At 39.8% G+C, this 20202-nt stretch overlaps 1 protein-coding gene across 2 annotated transcripts in view; it reads right to left on the reverse strand.

The window, feature by feature from the left end:
• LOC119225135 (CUB and sushi domain-containing protein 1-like) overlaps positions 1–20202 on the reverse strand; it is a 282822-nt gene that overhangs the window by 21199 nt on the left and 241421 nt on the right. For both annotated transcript variants that reach the window (XM_037482822.2, XM_037482815.2), the window contains exons 47-60: positions 19494–19574; positions 17571–17684; positions 16222–16338; positions 15929–16000; positions 14787–14933; positions 11447–11635; positions 11154–11339; positions 10756–10953; positions 10080–10253; positions 7943–8116; positions 7594–7767; positions 4456–4644; positions 2899–3075; positions 1689–1874 (exon numbers count right to left, since the gene is read on the reverse strand). In XM_037482822.2, the coding sequence (XP_037338719.2) occupies positions 1689–1874; positions 2899–3075; positions 4456–4644; positions 7594–7767; positions 7943–8116; positions 10080–10253; positions 10756–10953; positions 11154–11339; positions 11447–11635; positions 14787–14933; positions 15929–16000; positions 16222–16338; positions 17571–17684; positions 19494–19574 (2178 nt within the window). The remainder of the gene's footprint in view (positions 1–1688; positions 1875–2898; positions 3076–4455; positions 4645–7593; positions 7768–7942; positions 8117–10079; positions 10254–10755; positions 10954–11153; positions 11340–11446; positions 11636–14786; positions 14934–15928; positions 16001–16221; positions 16339–17570; positions 17685–19493; positions 19575–20202) is intronic.

The following is a 20202-nucleotide window of genomic DNA, read 5'->3' on the forward strand; positions in this document are numbered from 1 at the left end:
TGAGAGAGTGTGTGTGTGTGTGTGTGTGTGTGTGTGAGATAGTGTGTAGGTGGAGCACGTCATACGTGTGAATGTCTACAGCAGATTAATGTTTGTGCCTTCTGAGTGTTATCGGTACATATTGTGTGTGTGTGTGTGTGTGTGTATGGATTTCTTTGTGTTTGTGTCTCAGTGATAGATGCCTCACCCTTTCTGAATCAGCTTTTCACCGCTATGGGCTTAATGTAAAACAACCGTGGATAGACGTGAATAATTAGGGTTACACAAACACAACACTGACGTCGACACAAGAGACACACAGACTAGAGACTAGACTAACTTAAGATGGAAAAACTCCTTGTCGTACTTGTCTCAACAAGTTAAAAAGTTGTCTCGTCTCATCTTCTACCGCTTATCTGGGGTCAGGTTGTGGGGGCAACAGCTCCAGCAGGGGACCCCAAGCGTCCCTTTCACGGGCCACATCTAGCAGCTCTGACTGCGTTCCCAGGCCAGTGTGGAGATATAATCTCTCCACCTAGTCCTCCTGGGTCTTCCCCCGGGCCTCTTCCCAGGTGGCCGTGCATGGAAAACCTCCCTGAGGAGGCGCCCGGGGGGCATCCTTACCAGATGCATGGAAAGGAGCAGCAGATCTACTCTGACCTCCTCTATTCTGGTGTCATACAGTTCAGAATCTGGCAGGGGAGGGTTGGATCTATTTTTGAGTTTTTTTCTTCCCAAAATGATACACAATGATTCCTGGTATGAATTGAAATCACATAATAGGTTTCAAATAGCATTGCATAAAAATTCTCTATATAGTAACATTCTCAAAACTGGCATTATCTTTTAAACTTTAAGTCAGCAGATGAAAATCCCTTGACAAAATACTTTTGGCAGTTACATTTAGCAGCCAGAAATATGTATTTATATGAATACATTAAATCTACTGACGATTTTTGTATTTAAAGTCAGTGTGACCCAAGTTGTTTTGGGTCACGACCACACATCAACATATAAAAGTACAATGAAACGGCTGACTCATTCTTTCTCCCCTATGCACTTAAATTAGTCATAGAACGGCCTATCTAACCGAATATTAAATCTGTGTCATAGTACAATAAAGTTAATGTCAGCAGGGATTTTATTTAGCCTACTGAACATAGTTGGGAATAAGGAAGGTAATACAGGAAGGCGTAGGATTCTAGTGCCTCTACAGCACTATGGGGACCCAGTTTAATTTCCCCTAAACCCCCATGGGTTCAAAGAGCGTCTTTGAAAACTGCTGCTGTATAGGACAAAATTTATTACCACAGCCTCCTGGAAGATCCTGCTCAGTCATTTCGGAGGGACAAACTTCAAATTGTTATTTCTGGGCCACACAGGTATAAACATGTACACACACATGTAATGTAATCTCTAAAAATCCACATTCTCTGCTGTTTGAAGGGGTTTGAAGTGTCTAGTGACCAAGTGATTCCTTCTTTTGGTATCATCACATTTTCATGTAGCCACATACGATGGCAAGAAGATAATCCTTTAAACACAAACAATAACTACACAGTAGCAAAACAGAAAACAAAAATCAACAAAATGAAAGATTATACAGACAGTGACTCTATAGATGATATTTCACAGTGTATATCTATTGCAAAGTGTTTTAAGTGTTTTGTGGTCTACTGGGAGCACAAAACACTGCCAACCTTCCGCACCTTGACAGACGGGCTGTGTGCCGCTCCAGGTGCCGTTGTGAAGGCAGGTCCTCTCGGCTGAGCCAATCAGACTGTATCCCGCCTCGCAGCTGAAACGCAGCAGGCTCTTGGTTTTAAATTCTTCCCCTCCCAGACGGGCACCATGGGGAGGCATCCCTGGGTCTCCACAGATTCCTGGACTTACCCCTATGGGCGAGAAAAGAGACATTAAGTTAATGTACCGCACACACCAGCAGCTGTATGTGTACAGAGCACTGATGCAAGTGCACAAGGAAATCTTAGACACTTGAAACCACTGCTGCATGCATGTGAATATGATTATTTGGAGCTAAGAGGTAGTCAAACAATAAATGCGAGCATTTATTCTACAGTTTAACAACAATAACTAACAACAATAAAGTAATAAAGTCTTTGTAATGTTGCAGCAGATGAAGAAATATTTCCCCGACTCTTTCATATCCAGTGACACACGTACTTTACAGTACACGCACATACTCATTTATATATATCGGAATTTTGCATTTGTTTCTCGCACTAAAAGCACAGAGCGTGTCACAAATTTGGCAGCTTAAATTCCATCGGTAGGGATTTGTGAGTCTAAGAGGGTACAGCTCCAAATGCAGCGCCTTGCATCTCAATGAGGTCTTCAGCTGCAGGATGGATTCTGTCCTGCTGAGCGTTATGTTTTAAGGCCAGCAGAGTAAGCTTATTGGATTTCAGCTATTGAGACAGTTGATGCTGAGTTTGGAAACGATCATTTGTGGTGTTGTGTTGTGTATTAGCCTAGAGCAGCACTTACAACCTTAGAAGCAAAGCAGGACTCTTCTGTCCCCGTTTCCCCCTGAATGTTCCTTGTATATCCAGCTCAAGCCAACTTACACGCAGTAGACTCTTGTAACACTTCATCTTCATTTTTCAAAAATATAAAAAAATTGTTGAATAAATTAATTGTATATTTGACAGTGAGTATTTCTAGTTTAGTTAGTTTTACTTCAAAACTACTGTAGGTAATATTTATTTGGCAGTAGCTTTCGTGGCTAGAGGAGATTCCTTTCATGTTTAGTGATCTCACGATACACATTTCCTTGTTAGTGGTCTCAGTACAGAAGCCTTTAAACATTAAACAAGCCAGTACGGAAATTCATGGTGAGGCTCTCCCACCCGCTGAGAACCTCTACGCATGCTTCTTTATCGACCAGTGGACTTTTACCGGTGCAGTATGGTGGCGATGCACTCCATGTGCCGTCCTCCTGACAGTGGCGAGTAGCGTTGCCCACCAGCAGCCCTCCAGGCAGACAGGAGTACTGCAGCACTGAACTGTAGGTCCAGCTGTGGGTTCCAGTCACCACTGCATTGGGAGGCACGCCCGGGTCGCCGCAGGAAATGGCTACAGAGAAAGTGAGAGATTGAAAGAGATTGTGTTGGTGTCCAACTATAGATTCCACATACTACAGCATTAGGTTGTGCAGCTCGGCCGCTGCAGGAGGCGGCAAGAGAGTGGCAGTCAGTTTTTAAATTTCACACGGATCATTTGGAAGACATTTGTTTACCTGTTACTGTAACATGAATATTACAAAATAGCTTCCCCTCTGCTTACCCGTTTTCATACCTTTTCATTTGCTCTTTTTAACCTCTATTTTATGTAGACAAGGAGCATAGGAATGGAAGAGATAGGAAGAGAGACAAGGCTATATGAAATCCAAAAAAAGCTTGATTCAAGCTGAAGATGTTACAGTTATGTGGTGTACACCTTAACCATTAGATGTATGTGTTTTATCACAAATTATTAAATAAAACTCCTACTGCTTCGCATATAGCACTATACAGTATAGTCATGGTAGTAACGCTTATTGAATTTAATTGAACTACCTGTAAGAGAACCAATAACTGCATTGTTTCACAGTGTCAACGGACAAAACAATCTTCAACCTTTCACTTCAATTCAGTAAAAATCAAGGTTTTACAGAGCACAGGTTTCTGGAGGACACAAACATGGAACTGTTCATCTTTTTCTATTTCTGCCAAATTACTGCTTCTCTGATACCTCCCCTTAACCCCAAATTGTATTACTCCATCCTCTCCTGGCACCTCAGTCTTCACCCCTCTCCCCCCATTTTTCCGATAAGACCTTGTTTCTTGAACGTAATGCTCGATGCACACAAACCGGCGTGTGTGTGTGTCTGCTCGTCTCTCCCTATCTGTCTGGTTCCTCATTTCTTCTGTTACCATGTTCTTGTCCTGCTGTTCGGTCGGCCTCTCTCTGCTTCTCTCACCATCTCTGAATCAGCCTTCCTCTCTCCACCGCTCTCTGGTTTAATCTCTATGTTTTTATCGGCCATTGTGGGTCTCTGACAGGAATTGCCCTGAAAAAAACATGCTCACCTTTTTTTCCCAGAGCACACACTCAAATCTTTAAGCCTTTTCTTTCAAACTCTTGCCCTCTTTTTGTGATTAGTTCCTTCCTATTTTCTCCCTTGAACCCTCTTTGATTCTCTCAGTTTCTCATTTGCTCCTCATCTACCTTCCAGTGGCTCTTCAAACCATTTCCCTCTTCAAATGGCTTTTCTTCACAAATATAAAGAAGAAAAGAAAACAGAAATGCTGTATGACTACTTGTGTTCTGCGTGTCAACCTTTTGTAGACACTTTTTCACAGAATACCAAACATTTAACCTGTTCCACTATGAACTACGTCAATCTATCTGGTGGCTCTTTTGATTCTTTCCAGTCAAACAACTCTTGAAGTGCTTGCATTCGTCCATCCGTACCTAGGCAGCGAGGGATTGGCCGGTCCCACCGTCCATCGTGCTGGCAAGACAGGAGCGCAGAGCCCAGTAGGTAGAAGCCTCGTTTGCAGTGTATGGCCACAGTCACACCGTAGCTGAAGACCTCTGGGTAACGTAGACCAGACTGGCGCACACCGTTCTCCACATGGCCGGGGTCAGAACAGTTTACCACTGCAAAGGGGAGCAGAAGACACAGTCGGTCTTATTGAAGGGAATGTTTGGTTTAACCAAGCGGTTTGCGTGCATTCACATGGATACGAAGCAGATTCTACAGAGACAACAAGTATTCAAAGAGAGAAGACAAGTCAAGACTAAGCAAGAGAAGAGAAGACAAGAAAAAACGCAAGAAGAGAGAAAAGAAGACAAGTGAAGAGAACAGAAATGAAGAGAAGACAAGAAAAGAGAAGAGGAGGGAGGAGATGACTGTGGCATTTTTATTTAGACATGGGAGAAAAACAAAATGAACAGTATAAACACAACTCATCTGAGCACACAAAGTGATCAACTGATCATAGATGATCACAGAGCGCAAGTTCCCCTTTTCAACACAGCTGTGGTTGACGGCTCTTTTACCCGCATCCTGAGTACCTCAATAGCAAAAAGAAGATGTGCAAATTTTGTCTTCTTGAAGCTAAACATAACATTTCAATGGCTTGGAAATCTATTCACAGGCCAAGCAAACCAAATTGGATGGAGGGACTGCCACAGTGCCTCACCCTAGAGAAACTAGTTAAAGGGAAATATAACATTTTTGCAACAGATTTCAAGCTCATTATGAAAATGTTGCTGTAATCCTGTTGCCTACTGTTTAGGGAGCATTCTATTTGTGGGGTATAATATCTGTATGTAAATCATACCACTGATACTTCGATTCCAAATATATTTGCCCATGTGTACTTCCTGATATGCCTTGTTCTTTTTTTTGTTTTTGTAATATGGAAATATGGGGATTGTTGCATTGTAGCTTTCCTAAACAGAACCGCTACGCCTGCACTCACATTAGTGCCATGGCTGAAGGCACACTTGTGGAAGCCGCTTCCTCCACGGTTTCTGCCGGCCGGGGTTGTTTTTCAGATTCTACGTTCTGAGAGCTGCTGATCTCTCAACAGAAGCCTGTTGCTCCTCGGCTTTGCTTTGCCCTTTGAGTTTGGGATCTCCCCATCATAAATTTACTGTTTTTATTCCACTTGCAAATTTACTAAATCCCCGGAGCTCGTACTATAACGACTCGTTCGGTATAAACGTCGTTCCGCAGGGAGGGAGCTGACAGCGGGGACACCTGCACAAACGCGTACCTTTATAACCTGGCCGCTCTCGGCCGATAAAACACGAGGTTCATCCTTCAATAACACAACCACTGCTTTGTTCATTCTCACTGAGAAGTGAGAGTTCATGGTGCCCTTCCTGCTCACAGACAACCAACAAAACTTCCTCCGCGTTGTCCGGGAGGACGCCATTCCTCCCTGAAGAAACCCACGGATGACTCAACAAAACACAATAAAACCGTTCCAAGAGACACCCGATCATCCCTATAAGACAGACGATTAAACCTGAGGGTATGGGACATCAATCGATTCAAACTCAGCGCCACTCGACAAATCCTCTACCACACACTCAATGCGAAATGGAAAACGAGAGAGGAGAGGAAAAGACACGAGACATGAGACAACAACACAAGACATGAGAAGACAAGACAAGAGAAGACTAAATAAAATAACAGAACAGAAGATAACAGAACAGATTACTTTGCTTCCAAGTAAGCAATTTATATTTTGGACACACGTTATACCTCATCACTTTCTGAACCATTCTTTTGGTGATTGTGATGGGAATGTGGTGTGTATATTTAGTGGATGCTACTTTTCTGCTGCATTATGGGAATATTTGAGGAAACTACACAGTGCTTAAATGTCATGCTCAGGAGGGAGCACTCGGCGCACTACAATAATACTGTGTACAGTAAATATAGTGCACTATAAAGTCGGGGATGAGTTTAGAGAGAGATAAATCAGCCATCTGATGGAGCTGAAACTTTACAGAAACCAGGACACAGTTGGCTACCTTTAGGGTAGTAAATCTTGGATCACACTGCTACAAAATCATATCATTGTTACTCTGCCCTGGTCATCTCCAAAATGCTGAAGGTCTGTTTTTTTGGAGTTCTTTGTTGTTCTCTCACCCCTACGGTCCCTCCTGTTCTGTACTGCTCTCTGGGTGGATGCCAGTGAAAAAAAGGCAGTTTTATTTTCCACATGTCACAAGGGAGACTGACATTCACTCAAATTCAAGTCCATTGGGAATATGCATGTGCATGTGTGTGTGTGTGTGTGTGTGTGTGTGTGTGTGTGTGTGTGTGTGTGTGTGTGTGTGTGTGTGTGTGTGTGTGTGTAGCATCCTATGGGAACAAAGAAAGTTTCAGTCTCGCAATTGACAGCTCCTGCTGGTAGGGAGAGAGCGGGAGAGAACAATGCAACCGAGAAAGGGAGCGAGATACAGAAAACAAGAAAGAGAGTTGAATTGATCTGCACTCGGGCTTGTGCACAATGCCTGTGCGTCTTAGTATATCGTAACTGTTACACCACCAGAGGTCTGGAAAGACTTGTAGTGGAACGACAACGCCTGGTTAGCAGAGTAGAAGACCCTTTCTTGTACCCAGGTGTGTGAGGACCTATAAATCTGTATGAATCTATTTAGACACACTGATAGTCACTGAATACAGCTCATTGTTAAGAGTGAATATGCTACAATTACTTAGTTCTCAATAAATCTGGCAGTCGATTCGGCAAAAATGTTCCACCCATGTAACATGTCGACCATATAGAATACATGGTTTTATGGTTTTAAGCTGACATTTTGCTGTTGCCTGACGCAGGTGGCAACATCAGTAAAACCATGTCATCTCAACCAAATGATTTGACAGAGAGTACAAATGGAAAGCACAGAACCGTCCACTACAGTCATCCAACACGATAAAAAAGCATTTGTGCACCACTACCCTTTTCAGTTCTACCCAGAGAGAAACAGTCTTCTATGCACTAAAGCTGAAGAGGGACTTTAAAAAAAGCTTTTACAGGGATGTGCATGGGTATACATTAGTAACCATATATACGGGTTTGTGACCTTTGCAGACAGGTAGTGGGCTGCTCCACTGTCCGTTGAGGCGGCACTGAGCCCGAGTGTTTCCACTGAGGACGTAACCCTTGTTACAGGTGAAGTTGACAACATCATTGAGGTTGAACTCGCTGCCGTTGGTCCGTCCGTTGCCGGGGTTGCCGGGGTGACCACAAGTGATAGCTGAGGGAGTAGAAAGAAACAAGGACAGAAGTTTGGACTAAAAGAACTGTTTCTACTCCAAAAGGAGCCTGAAAAAAATTGTTTAATTGATTTCACCTTTTCACATAACTTCAAAGATCAATTAATCATCACACAATGCATGTAAGCTGCAATGATATTGTTATCAAGAACTTACGGACACAGACGGGTGTTGTTCCAGACCACCGATGGTCTTGCTGACAGATCCTGACTGATGTGCCGATTAGACGATATCCCAACATGCACTGGTACACCACTGTGTCACGGTAACTAGAGCCATCTCCACTAATGTGCCCATTGACTATTGGATCTGGAGAGTCACAGTGACCAGCTGTGAAGAAAAATTACAGCGATTATTGCAGTATAATGAAGAACAACTTGAAGTCACTTTCCCTATTTTCTGCTATCGAGCCACCAGTGCGGGTCTTATTTTCCGACACCGTTGCTCATCGCCCCATGAGACTAACAAACAATGTAACAGAGCCGTGTCAGTAGTTCATCAGTTCCAAGAGTGCGTCTACAAATCAATGTTCAAAGACAACAAAACCGCACTAAAGGTCTGTTCAAATTAGAACACAAACACAATTTCTTTGAGTTCCCTAATTGGCTTTGAAGGGTCACTTCCTCGGCTCATGTTCGTGTCCCTCACAAACTCAATGACTGAAGCCCAGTACCTTTTCATCTATTGGGCATTTAGTATTGTTTTTTGCTTTACAAATGAAACACTTGAGTAATGATTAATGCTTTGAAAACAAGCGCCTAAAACATTATTTTTTCAAAATTCATTGGAGAGTACTGTTGATATAACGTTTATAATTCAATTACTTTTCTCAACACCATCTTCTCAAAACCGTTATTCCAGATGCTGGATTTGATAAAACCACAAGGTATAAAAGTGGTCTTATCTTGAAGACCAAACCTGCTGATTGCAATGAAGATTTTGAGGATTTTTCTAAAACAAAGAGTGATTAATTGAGTCATCCATATTTGCTGTACGCATTTGAGTACGCAGAGGAATGTGTAAAAGTGCTAGAGGTTACACATTGCAAATTATAGCCTTTCCAAATAGTCAAGAACAGTTTTGCATATTTTAGAGAGACTTCAATTAGTTTAATTAAAATGAGAATTCCATAAGATGATTGTATCATAATACAAGTGTTCCCTTGTAATAATTATTTGATTATAATTGTTTCATTTCAAAACAATTATGATTTATATTTATACCCCCCAAAAAAATCACCTCATCGGAAGAGACTCAAACTCAAACTATCATGGTTAGTCACTTAAAAAAGATTAATATTTAATAACTTATACATTCATCACATAAAAAGAGAGACCTGTGTAAGGGTCCTTATTCAAGCATGTAGCTCCAAGGCTTAATCATTGAAGTAGAGTGTGTATAGTATGCAAGATCATGATTAATAATCCCTGGTCAGAGCTTACTGAAGATCTAAATCAAGGCCTTAATGTATTCAGAAATAAAATATCTTAGCAGTAGATCATTTGAGTTACTGAGGCATTTGCATAGTTTATCTTACTTCTAATTTTCATAGACCTCACCCCCGACACCGGCAGCAATCCAATGCATATATACAGCTTAGGTTTAAAATTCAAATGTTTAAACATTTTAATGTTTAAACATTGTCCTTGACACAATTCCTGCACACAATTTAGCCAATCAGCAGCCAGGCTGCGCTCTAGTTAGGACTGCTCTCGCTAGGTGCCGTTTTAATTACATGGCAATGGCAAGCACGAGTGGTATTCTTCCGAGAAAACTTAACCCAAACTCGGTAAAATCTCTCTTCCAAAACCCGTTTGGGAGAAGAAACGAGAGGTAAAACAACTGGACCCTGATGAACTTGACCTCACAATCAGACAACAGACTGTCGTGAAAGGGAAGCTGCACATACAAAGGGTGTGGTACACCAGGGTTCTGCACGATACTGTGATTTACATCTCATTATATGCATTTTTGATTCTATATATATTGTCTTTAAATTTGCATTACACTGCTGTTGTCTTGGGGGCTATATTGCATATAATTAATTACAGAAACCGGTCTTACTGTATTTTAAAAAAAATACAAAAACAACAGAAGAGATAATGAATGCTTTTAACTTGTCAAAATTAATTTCCCCAATAATGTGGCCTCTCTTCTGTTGTTAATGACTTCCACCATGTTGAATTGATTTTTCATAACTGATCAGATTGGACATTTGCAGGCCAGAGTGGCATTGGGAAAGACCACAATACATTGAACAACCATATGTTAAGCACATTTTAAAGAACCTTACCTAGACACCTGGTCTCTGCACCACTCCACAGCCCGTTAGCTCCGCACTCTCTGACATGTGACCCCACCAGTGTGTAACCATGGTTGCACATAAAGATCGCAGTTGCTCCAAATGTGGTCAATGTTCCCAGTTTGCTCCCAAAGGGTGGAGAAGGAAGTTCCCCACAGGTGATGACTAAATGAAACAAATAATATGATGAGACCATGTTATGGCAGAAATACACTGGAAATTAGATGTAACATTGTTGGGTTACTGGTATTGTTACATTTACACATCCTGAGGTTTATATGTTGTCATCTGTGCCTGAGCATTGTTGATATCACTAACATCACATCAGACAGAAAAAATTACCTGTGCAGTTTAGATTAGGCAGGAGTGTTTCTATCAATCATTTCTATCCATCGATTCTATCTATCATTTCATATTCAGGTGAATATGTGTAACCAGTATAATGGGAATCTCTTGTAATACAATTCTAGGCTCTGAGTCGGCATGGACTCATAAATAGTTATTTGTCATCTAGAGTGCCGGGGGAGGTAAACAAGCGCACAAAACATAATATCATCATGTAGTTTTATTATCCTGTTAGAGGGCAAGGGGTTAGATTATGGGACATTCACTGTTGAGATTTATTCTGCACTGGAAAGACACAGTGGTATTTTTTTTTTATACTTACTCTTGCATGTAGCTAGGTCATCTGACCCCTCCCAGGTCCCGTTGGCAAGGCAGCGAAGAGTTCGATGCCCTACGCCCAAATAGTAACCTGTCGCGCATTCCAGCATTAACATAGAACCAAACTCTTCCAAACTGCCAGAGAGCAGTCGAGAGGTCATCTGATCTGACAAGGTGCCATCTGTGCTGGGGCAGTGGATAGCTGAGAGACAACAATTAATCATATACAAATTAAACGGAACATTCAATTACGGTCTTCAAGCTTTATTGGTGTCGTTAATCAGAAGACATTCACTGCCGTAAGGTTAGCATATACACAACACTAAATAATACACAAGAGCCTCTGTAACAGTGATTCTCAACTGGTGGGTTTGTTTTAGTGAACTCCTTTCAAAAACTTACGTAGGCATCTGGGTGCGATGGCAGCATTACTCCAGCTCCCTTCTTCCAAACACACCGCTGTCATTTGAACATTAGGGTCCAGGTGGAAACCTTGGTTACAGTGATAGGTGATTTGACTACCCACAGTGTACTGGTTAGCATGGAAGCTGCCATTGCCCGGGGACTGAGGGATTCCACACGAGACAGCTACAACATCACAAAGACAGAAAAGTTCAAGGGGATTTCCTCTTGAAAACAAAAAGCTGTAATACTTACAATCCAATATTTTGTGAAGAATGTTATTCGTATTTTACCTTGACAAAAAGGTGGTGGACTATCCCACTGGAAGAGCCCGTTGGGGTGCAGCCGGCAGGTGGCATTGCTTGAGCCTATCATCCGGTAACCACGGTTACAGAAGAACTGAAGTCTGCTACCTGGCCGGAGTCTGGTTCGGTTGATAACACCACCATTCACCGGAGGATCATTGATGCTACAGTAGGCAGCTGAGAAGACAGAGTAACAAAGACATGTATTTATCTGTGTTTTCATTTCACAGGAAACTACTTATTACCATTCTGTTTAATTTTCTATGCAGAAAATAATTAGCACGATAGACAAATTAAGTTGGCTCCTTAGGGTTTTTTTGTGAAAAAAAGATGCGCCAAGAATTAATATGGAAAGAATGTTTCTATTACCAGGATATTTTGATAAAATACAAATATTAGTATTAGTCCCTTTCGGCATTACAGCCGACAGCAGCAGGTTTATCAACATACACTGATTTGAAGGGCTTTGAGCAAGTAACTTATACAAACAGATTTCTCAAAAAGTGATAGCAAATACAGTACTTAAAAGGTACTCAACATGTTTGTCTTTCTGAGTGAGTGTAATCGAGCAAAACTGCTAAAACATGGAAATACGCCACAATCTCCCTTGTCTGTCAGGACACAAGAGTCACTGTCATTTTATATCCAAAGTACGTTGTTTCTCCTTCTCGAGTCATATGGCCTTTATATTCCTCGCACCAACTACTAAAAGAAATTGATTTGTTTTATTTGGTCCACACATTTTTTATGTTTTCACTCCACTTCCCTCCAATTGTATGATGAATAAATATCCACTCAGGTGATGAAGGGCCATTCTTACCCTGAATGTTTATTGTTCTTAGAAGGGGTCAAAAACTCCTCCTGGATGTTAGAATATGACCTCACATGATCTCAGGGTATCGGCATCATAGGATCGGGTGTTTTTAAAGATTGAACTGCATTGAAAATTGCATTTGGATTGTTGGGTTAAAATCACTTTCTTTCCAGTCAACAGGAAACGTATAATTTGAATTCCTACATAGAGACAAATATCAAATTGCCTTTGAAAAAGAACTCCACGGACCGTTGGTCATTGTTGTTATGAAGTTATTACCACGACTCAATCTCAACACACATAAGACAAGTAGCTCCGACCGCCGGGTGCTCCTCGACATGTAGAAATAAATTCTGCCACAGCCTGAAGAGCAATTGGCGCAACGCCGGTATGAACGGTACGTGAGCAATTCATACCGTAAGGAAATCTTATATATACCGCCCAGCCCTACCCACAACACCTATATTCAAAAAGAAAACAAGGGCAATATTTTGATGAAATTGATAAAAGAGGAAAGTCTTGTCAAACACTACAAAGGAAATATTCAACTGTTCATGTGCAGTGGAATGCAAACATTATTGTGCAGCAAAAAGGACAATGCTAAGGCAAAGAATGAGACATGTGATATTGGGACACATTGTAGTATATAATTTACTTAAACTATAGTCACAACCAAAGAAACCAAGAAATAGAATTTGTATTGATGGTTTAATTTACTAAAACAAGGCATCAGTACTGTTGCTATGGCTACACAGCTTCATCTGAAGGCCTTGAGCTGCTCAATAGTCCAGTCAACATCACTGCTTATCTGTTCCATTTGTCTGACAAAAAAATCATGCCTGTGGTATAACTTAATCTAACAACAGTGTCAACACAATGCCGGCATTTATAATTACACTGAATATACATTTGTTTATTCCACAATCCATAACAGTTACCAACTATGTTTCCCTGAGATACTCACAACCGTGTGTTTCGGCTTTGGTTCCATCAGAAATAGCTTAAGCGGACTTTAAACAAAACCCCCAAAAATGGTAATACTACACATACCGACTTAACTCCCACAGTAGTTCACACTAAGTCAGGCGCCTCGGACACAATCAAAAAAGAGAAGAAAATACAGAGGAAAGACTGAGATAGAAGGAGCAGAGCGGAATCACCAAGCATGTGCTCATTCAATGAGGCTATTGCTACTTTTAGAAAGGTCAGTGAATATATAAACATGATACCATTAAGAACATGCCTCCAAGCTCATTTCTCAGCTAAACGATGTAAAGACCGATTAGGAAAATGCCGCAGTGATTTTTACTGCCCAAACCGTGTGCAACTAATTACTACCAGTCTGGACTCTCATAGACGTGATTGATTCCCTTAACTCACCGGATTGCTTTTCTCCGTAAAGAAAGCAAATAAACTGGCTTTGTGACACACTTTTATCAAGTCCAAACAGGATTAGGATCAGTCTCATAGTCTTTCAACGACTGAAATTGGAGGCCATTTTCAACAAATTCTTTAAAAATGGAATACTTGGATTGAAGAGAAGTTGAAAAACCTCTATTCTAAATACTAAATAGACAAATCTAACAATCACACATTTGCAGACAAATATAAATGATATACTATTAAACACAGTGAATCAAATTAAATAGTCAAATCTCAGATTTCTACATCCATGGTGCATTAATTTGTTTTCATGATGAGAATGATTTTCGGGTGATTATTCATTTTAATAGAGACAAATCACTTCAGCCAACATTATTTAAAGATTTTTGAAGTGTGTGTGAAAAAACAAACAGTTTTCCTCGCATTTTGATTAAATGTCAAGCTTTACCTTTATGTTTTTAAAATATATATAATATACAACAATTTTAGTATTTACTAGTACGCCTCTCAAGCACCACATATGATCCACTAATAGTGTGTGGCAGGATATCTGCCGAGACCCTGCCCTCTGTCTATTTTCTTCCTTTTCTTGTGGATTTGCTGTGTTGGGGACTCTTCTGGGAGTCAGCAAAGAGCATTTGGCTCCCACATGGGGGTGTAACCCCGAGCTAAAACGCTGGGTAAGCAGCTCGTTCTCATTCCCCTGTCCAACACCTCTGCTTTGTTACCCACCTTGTTGTGCCGAGTATCACAGACCTCACAGGCCCGAAAACAGACAGGCTGAGATGAAGCGCGCCTTGGGCTGCATTCATTCAAAATCAGGCTCCTCCACATTAGTTTGTGTGGAGGTATCAATCCACAGTGAATGAGTCCAAAGTACAGTTCAATGTTCTTATTGTCACTAATGCTGGTCTCTTTCTTAATTTGCTCTCGCCCGACCACCGCTAAGCTTTCCCTGGAGCTTTTTTGCTCGATTCAACAAAAAATGTGAGTAAAAATGATAGTTTTAACAGATAAGAAGATAACTGGTGTTTTTAATTTGCATATATTATTCTAACAATAACATAACCAGAGAATAAACAGAGCGTTGAACAACATTTTCTTTCACTGAAAGTGATAGACTGGATGTACCTGAGTATCGTATCTTGAATCCTCTCTTGTTGGTTGCATGGTCCGTGGACCATCGCAGGTAGAGCTGGTTTGTTTTCGATGTGAAGTTCAGCTGAGATGAGTGATTACCACTTAGAGCGACAAGCAAAGGGCTCTGCCCTGAGGATCCTGCAGGAAAGAGGGAGTGACACTTCAGATATGTGTAGAGCGCACTGCATATTTGTATGTACTCATGTAAAAGCATAAACTAACAATATTTTGTAGTGAAACGACTGTGCACAGCGGAATTTCTTCTTTCATAAGTGTGTATCAGGAATCCAGAGGTTCCGGTTAATGTGAGACGGATGTGAACATAATGCTGCAGTCAGAATGTGTATTATTGTTTCTGTGACATACGGCACATGAAGGTGACAGCATCATAAGCGGCTGAGTAGCTCTAAATTACACGTCGAACATGATTATAAGCTTCATCTTATAATCATTAAAAGACATCTGTTTGAACCAAGAAGTGGATGGAAGTAAGTTCAGAAAACACTCCAGTAACAAGCGTCTAGTCCACAATGAGGCCATTCCTATCACAGACAGCTGTTTAGATCCAGACAAAAAAGGCTGAGCGGTACACATAGGGTATTAGTTTTATATATATATATGCTCATCCATGTTGGTGACTTTCAATATGAATCCCATATTTTAAAAGCAGGTAAGACAATATTAATTTTTTGATGAGTTGTTCTAAAATAAGCTAAGTGGGCCTCTTGATTTGTTTAACTGATGCTCTGATCCTAGATAGAATTTTAATGAACCAATGTTAGCTGTCACTAGTTTTAATATGCATTTATATAAAATGTATATATATATATATATATTTTTTTAATATGTTTATTAAATGAATTAAGTGAAATTACACACGAGCACGCACACGCACACGCACAAACACACACAATCTCTTCCGCTCACTTTCAAATTTACTGTTGCACAAGCTAGTTGGAACCCCTGCAGGGGAAAATCCAAACATTGCAAATTAGAATGAAGTGTTGTGCATCTTATTAACTGTTGTGCTACTTTTCATAAACAAACATGAATTAAAGCTGCATGTGTATGCGTTGGTGTGTCTGTGTACCAACGAAGGAGTACAAAAGAAACAGAGCTGAAGCTTTGTGTACCATCAAAAATCTCCAGTTCATCAAACTGTTTCTCGCTGTGGAACATCTCTACATAGATGTTGATGGTGTAACCTGAAAAACAACAAAGAATATTTACAAACACATCCAAAAACCTGAAATGTTCAATATATAATATTAAGTATACCTCAAAATCAAATGAGGGCTGGCATGCATAAGCCTTTATACATATTCATTCCCAAAGACAAAATGCACACACATCACTTGACACATTTTGTATTTTAAAACAGCAGTCTATACTCAAACTGGTTGGATCCACTCATCACACACTTTACCTGGAAGAATATGTAAAAGCCAGGAGCATGTCTGGCTGTTGGGATAGTTACTAGGGAACCCGGGGCTCAGTATCACTCCTGATGACAATGGCCGCTCCTCATTGGCTGGGCACTGGGCTGAAAGGTTAAGAAACAAAAGCCTGATCAACTGAGGCTGATACAATCAGTATCAATTTGGAAGCATGTTGCATTTTCTCGAACAAGTAAGGAAGGACACTCTGTTCAAGCCACATAAGGGTGAACATCTCTTCAAAACAAAAAAAATTTGGAAAATATATATCAAGTTGTCTCATTGAAATTCCGAGAGCTGCAACCATCACTTCCAAGTGTCAATTCATGCTGCTAACTGAGAATATAAAATGCTTTTTCCCTAACGTCTTGCACATCTTAAAATGAAAAATGAAATGCATGCCACAATCAACTGGTTCACTACCAAAGAGACGGATTCAATAACTTTTGATTTATTGCGTGATGAGGAGTGGATTGAATGTTAAGTGTTCATCCAACATGTTTAACATACAACTCTAAGAGTGTCAATGAGATTACATTTCTGCTGATTTTGAAAACACTTAATATTTAATATTATTTAATGTGTTTTGATTTATTGACCCTCCTGCCTAAAAGACCTTTCTGGTAGCAGACATTTTGTGATGTCATAGAAGCAATAGTGAACATGTACTTCAACACCATTAGAAACTAATGCAGCTCATTTCACTTATGCTTTTCCCTCTCTGACGTGTCTATAAGTGTGTCTCTTATATGTCGTATGCAAGTTGAGACAACATTTGTATAATCTATTGGTTCAGTAAATTAAGGTTTTAGTGTTTTCTAAAAACCATGACCATTATTTACCACCATGTTGGGGCGTAACACATTCAAACTTAAATCTTGCAGAAAATGTACTCCAGATTGACGAGATAAAAATACCTTCATCTATAAGGACTTGCAAAGATATATATTCAAGACTAGCAAATGGGATCTCCATGAATTTCACAGCTCAATATCAGCTTACTATTCATGTGGAGTATCCTTAAGCCTGTGTAAAAAAGCTGAATGATAAATGTCTCGTGGCTCCGGTGAAAACTTAAAATAAAAAGGACCTGAAAACATGTGGGTTTTTATCTGCAAAGGAGGGTCTGACAAAAAGATTTATATAGAAAGTGCAGAATCCAAATGTTTTAGATTGTATTTAAATATTTGGATGTTTCCTATATTGATTCATGACTCCTCATTTCAATTTTGGATTAGTTGTAAAAAATGCAATCAGATCATAATGAGGAAAATGTTTTAACAATGCAACCTATGATTTATATACATCCATGCAGTATTTGGTGCATTTGGGCACTTACCTTGACATGTGGGGGCCGGGGCTTCAAAAAGCAAATGGGAATTGAGTCTACACATCAGCTCCGCCTTTCCGACCAATGTGTATCCAGGCAAACAGCGGTACTTCACAATATCCCCTGACACAGGAGAATAATGATAAACATATTCGGTCATCACACATGGAACTTGAATTATTTGACGTGTATTAAAACACCTGCTGATATTATTGATACCATACCAGTGACGTATTTGGTATAAAAGACAACAACGAGTTCTATTTCAGCTTTAGCGGCCGTGGGTGGAATGTCGCTCAAAAAACGTCCTTTCTGTCTGTGCTTGTGCTACATTTCCAACAGCAGCAGGAAAATTCAAGGTATGAGTGCAGAGGATGTTAACAAGGTAAACAACACTATTCCCTTCATTGCCGTTTTGAAAATCTATTCAGTTTATTTATCAGAAAAAGCAAACTTAGCAAAAAGACAAAAGGCGAATATCCTTAAATGATCTTTGCTGAATATTTTACTTATTGATTTGTCCTCATCTAATACATTTGATCAGTGCAAGGACTGAATCTTATTACAGCTAGAACAGACAGATGTTTAAGTTTTTATTTTCTGGAAGTACATACTTCCAAAATAGTCAACAACTTAATGTATGGCAAGGGGTGGAGATCGACCAGCTCTGCTTGGGCCCAGACCAGAGCGGTCCACTCCAATTCTGTCTGATATCCAAGTGTCAGAAAGGTGTAATGCTTGCTTTAAACCTTGTCCGGGAGGCACAAGGTATTTAAGCCCACTCACAGTGTAAACTTTAAATCGTTTAACAGAACAAACAAGAACATTCACCGTTTTCTTGAACTTGTTCAAAGATTGTCTAAATGTCTATTAGACTGACCTACAGCAAAGCCGTCTCTTAAGTACTCCATTCTGCCAGGATTTGAGAATGTAAAAGTCTCAGAATAAATGATCTGGCGAGCTTGGGAAATTGCTTTGTATGATTATCTCAAAATAGCTCCCTTTGGTCTTTACTCTGTCACAGATAATGGCTTCACTCTTGCTGTGAGGAGGCGCAACCTGATGCGATGTAATGCCAGTGGCAATTATTTGACGTCATCTTTATCAATGGCCGCTGTGGTGTAGTGGTACCATTCTTTATTCGGTTAGAAACATTATATCTAACAATCCCAGGATTTGAAAAATTCATTTTAAATGTGTCATCAAAGGGTCAAAAGCAAAAAACTGTAGAAATCAACAAACTTTGAATTTATAGAAAGTTGTCATTTCAAAGTGTCAGTTCTCTGCATAGAGATGGTTGTATCTTTGACCGGAGAAATTAGGCTTTGCAACAATTAGCATGGCAAATTTGATATTGTTAATGTGTTATGAAATGTCAGGTTTATTTATTAACTGTAAAGTTCTTATAAGGATCTAAAATGTGAACAAACTTTAAAAGGAGATGCCTTGAGAATGAGAATTTCACAGGCAATTATATATAGTATACAGTAGAGATGCACATAGTGGAAGCCTAAATGGATTTTGCTCATAGCAAAGACCTCAACTTCACAAATAAAAGCCAAAAATATAATTAACAGGCACAGATTAATTATATTTTACATTAGCCTGCTATGGTTAGATCATGCATGTCCTTTACAGAGTAATGTTGCCCATTAGTAGGGTCATTTAGAGTTATTTCCACTCAGCTGAATAAGGACCTCATAAAAGACCGATGAGATTACCAGTTCTGTCACAAGAGTCCACATGTTTGTATTTTGAAAAAGTTTACATTATTATCTGTTTGAAAAAACAAATAGACACGCATGTTCAGTAGTAGTGTTTTCTTCAGTTCCTGCATATGCTGCTGCAGCACTTATTCACCTACAGTAAGATCTTGTCAACCAATGTTTTACAGTATCAAAGGCGCATATTATTAGTAACCAGAATAAGTACCTATCTGGAAGTCTTCATCTTCATAGATCAGCTCGGCATTCTCCACAACAGGGGGAGCAGGACATTTCTTCAGACGGTAGGCTGGAAGAGGTGAAAATATTTTAATAGGGTTCCTTAAAATGTAAACATATATTATTCAACAAATTTTACCATTGTAGATTTTGGAGCAGCAACCGCAATATTTTCAACTGCAAAAATAAAATGTCTGAGTGAAGTTGTTAAAGAACAAAGTACTCAAACATATGACACGTCTGTGTCTTCCTTGTTCCAGGCAGCAGAATAGTAACAACAAAAAGAATTGGCAAATCTTGCATGCTGTGCTTGTGTCAACTAGCTGTGGTGGTGTGATTGTGCTGCAAGTTTGCGGACTCCATTGAAGACGACCTGCCCTATACATAGATATAAATGGCTTTTTCTAACCTAATGATTTTTTTTTAAAGATTTTAAACTAATAGAAAATATATTTATGAATGAAATATCTGCCAATTAATTCCTTTAAATCTGTCAGTTCCTTTAATTAACTAGTGTCAAACTCCACAAGAACTTCAGAAACTCTTTAGAGAATTGAGAGAAAAACCTTGTTTCCTGCATTAGTTAAGTGAAAAAAATCCAATTTCAAATGTAATCTTTCAAATGTGATAATATGGCAAAATAATATATTGGTCATACAAAACGGATAAAGACAGGCATTATTTAACGTAAGTAATAT

Source organism: Pungitius pungitius, chromosome 4 (genome assembly GCF_949316345.1).
Source record: "Pungitius pungitius chromosome 4, fPunPun2.1, whole genome shotgun sequence".
In the NCBI taxonomy this organism is placed as follows: domain Eukaryota; kingdom Metazoa; phylum Chordata; class Actinopteri; order Perciformes; family Gasterosteidae; genus Pungitius; species Pungitius pungitius.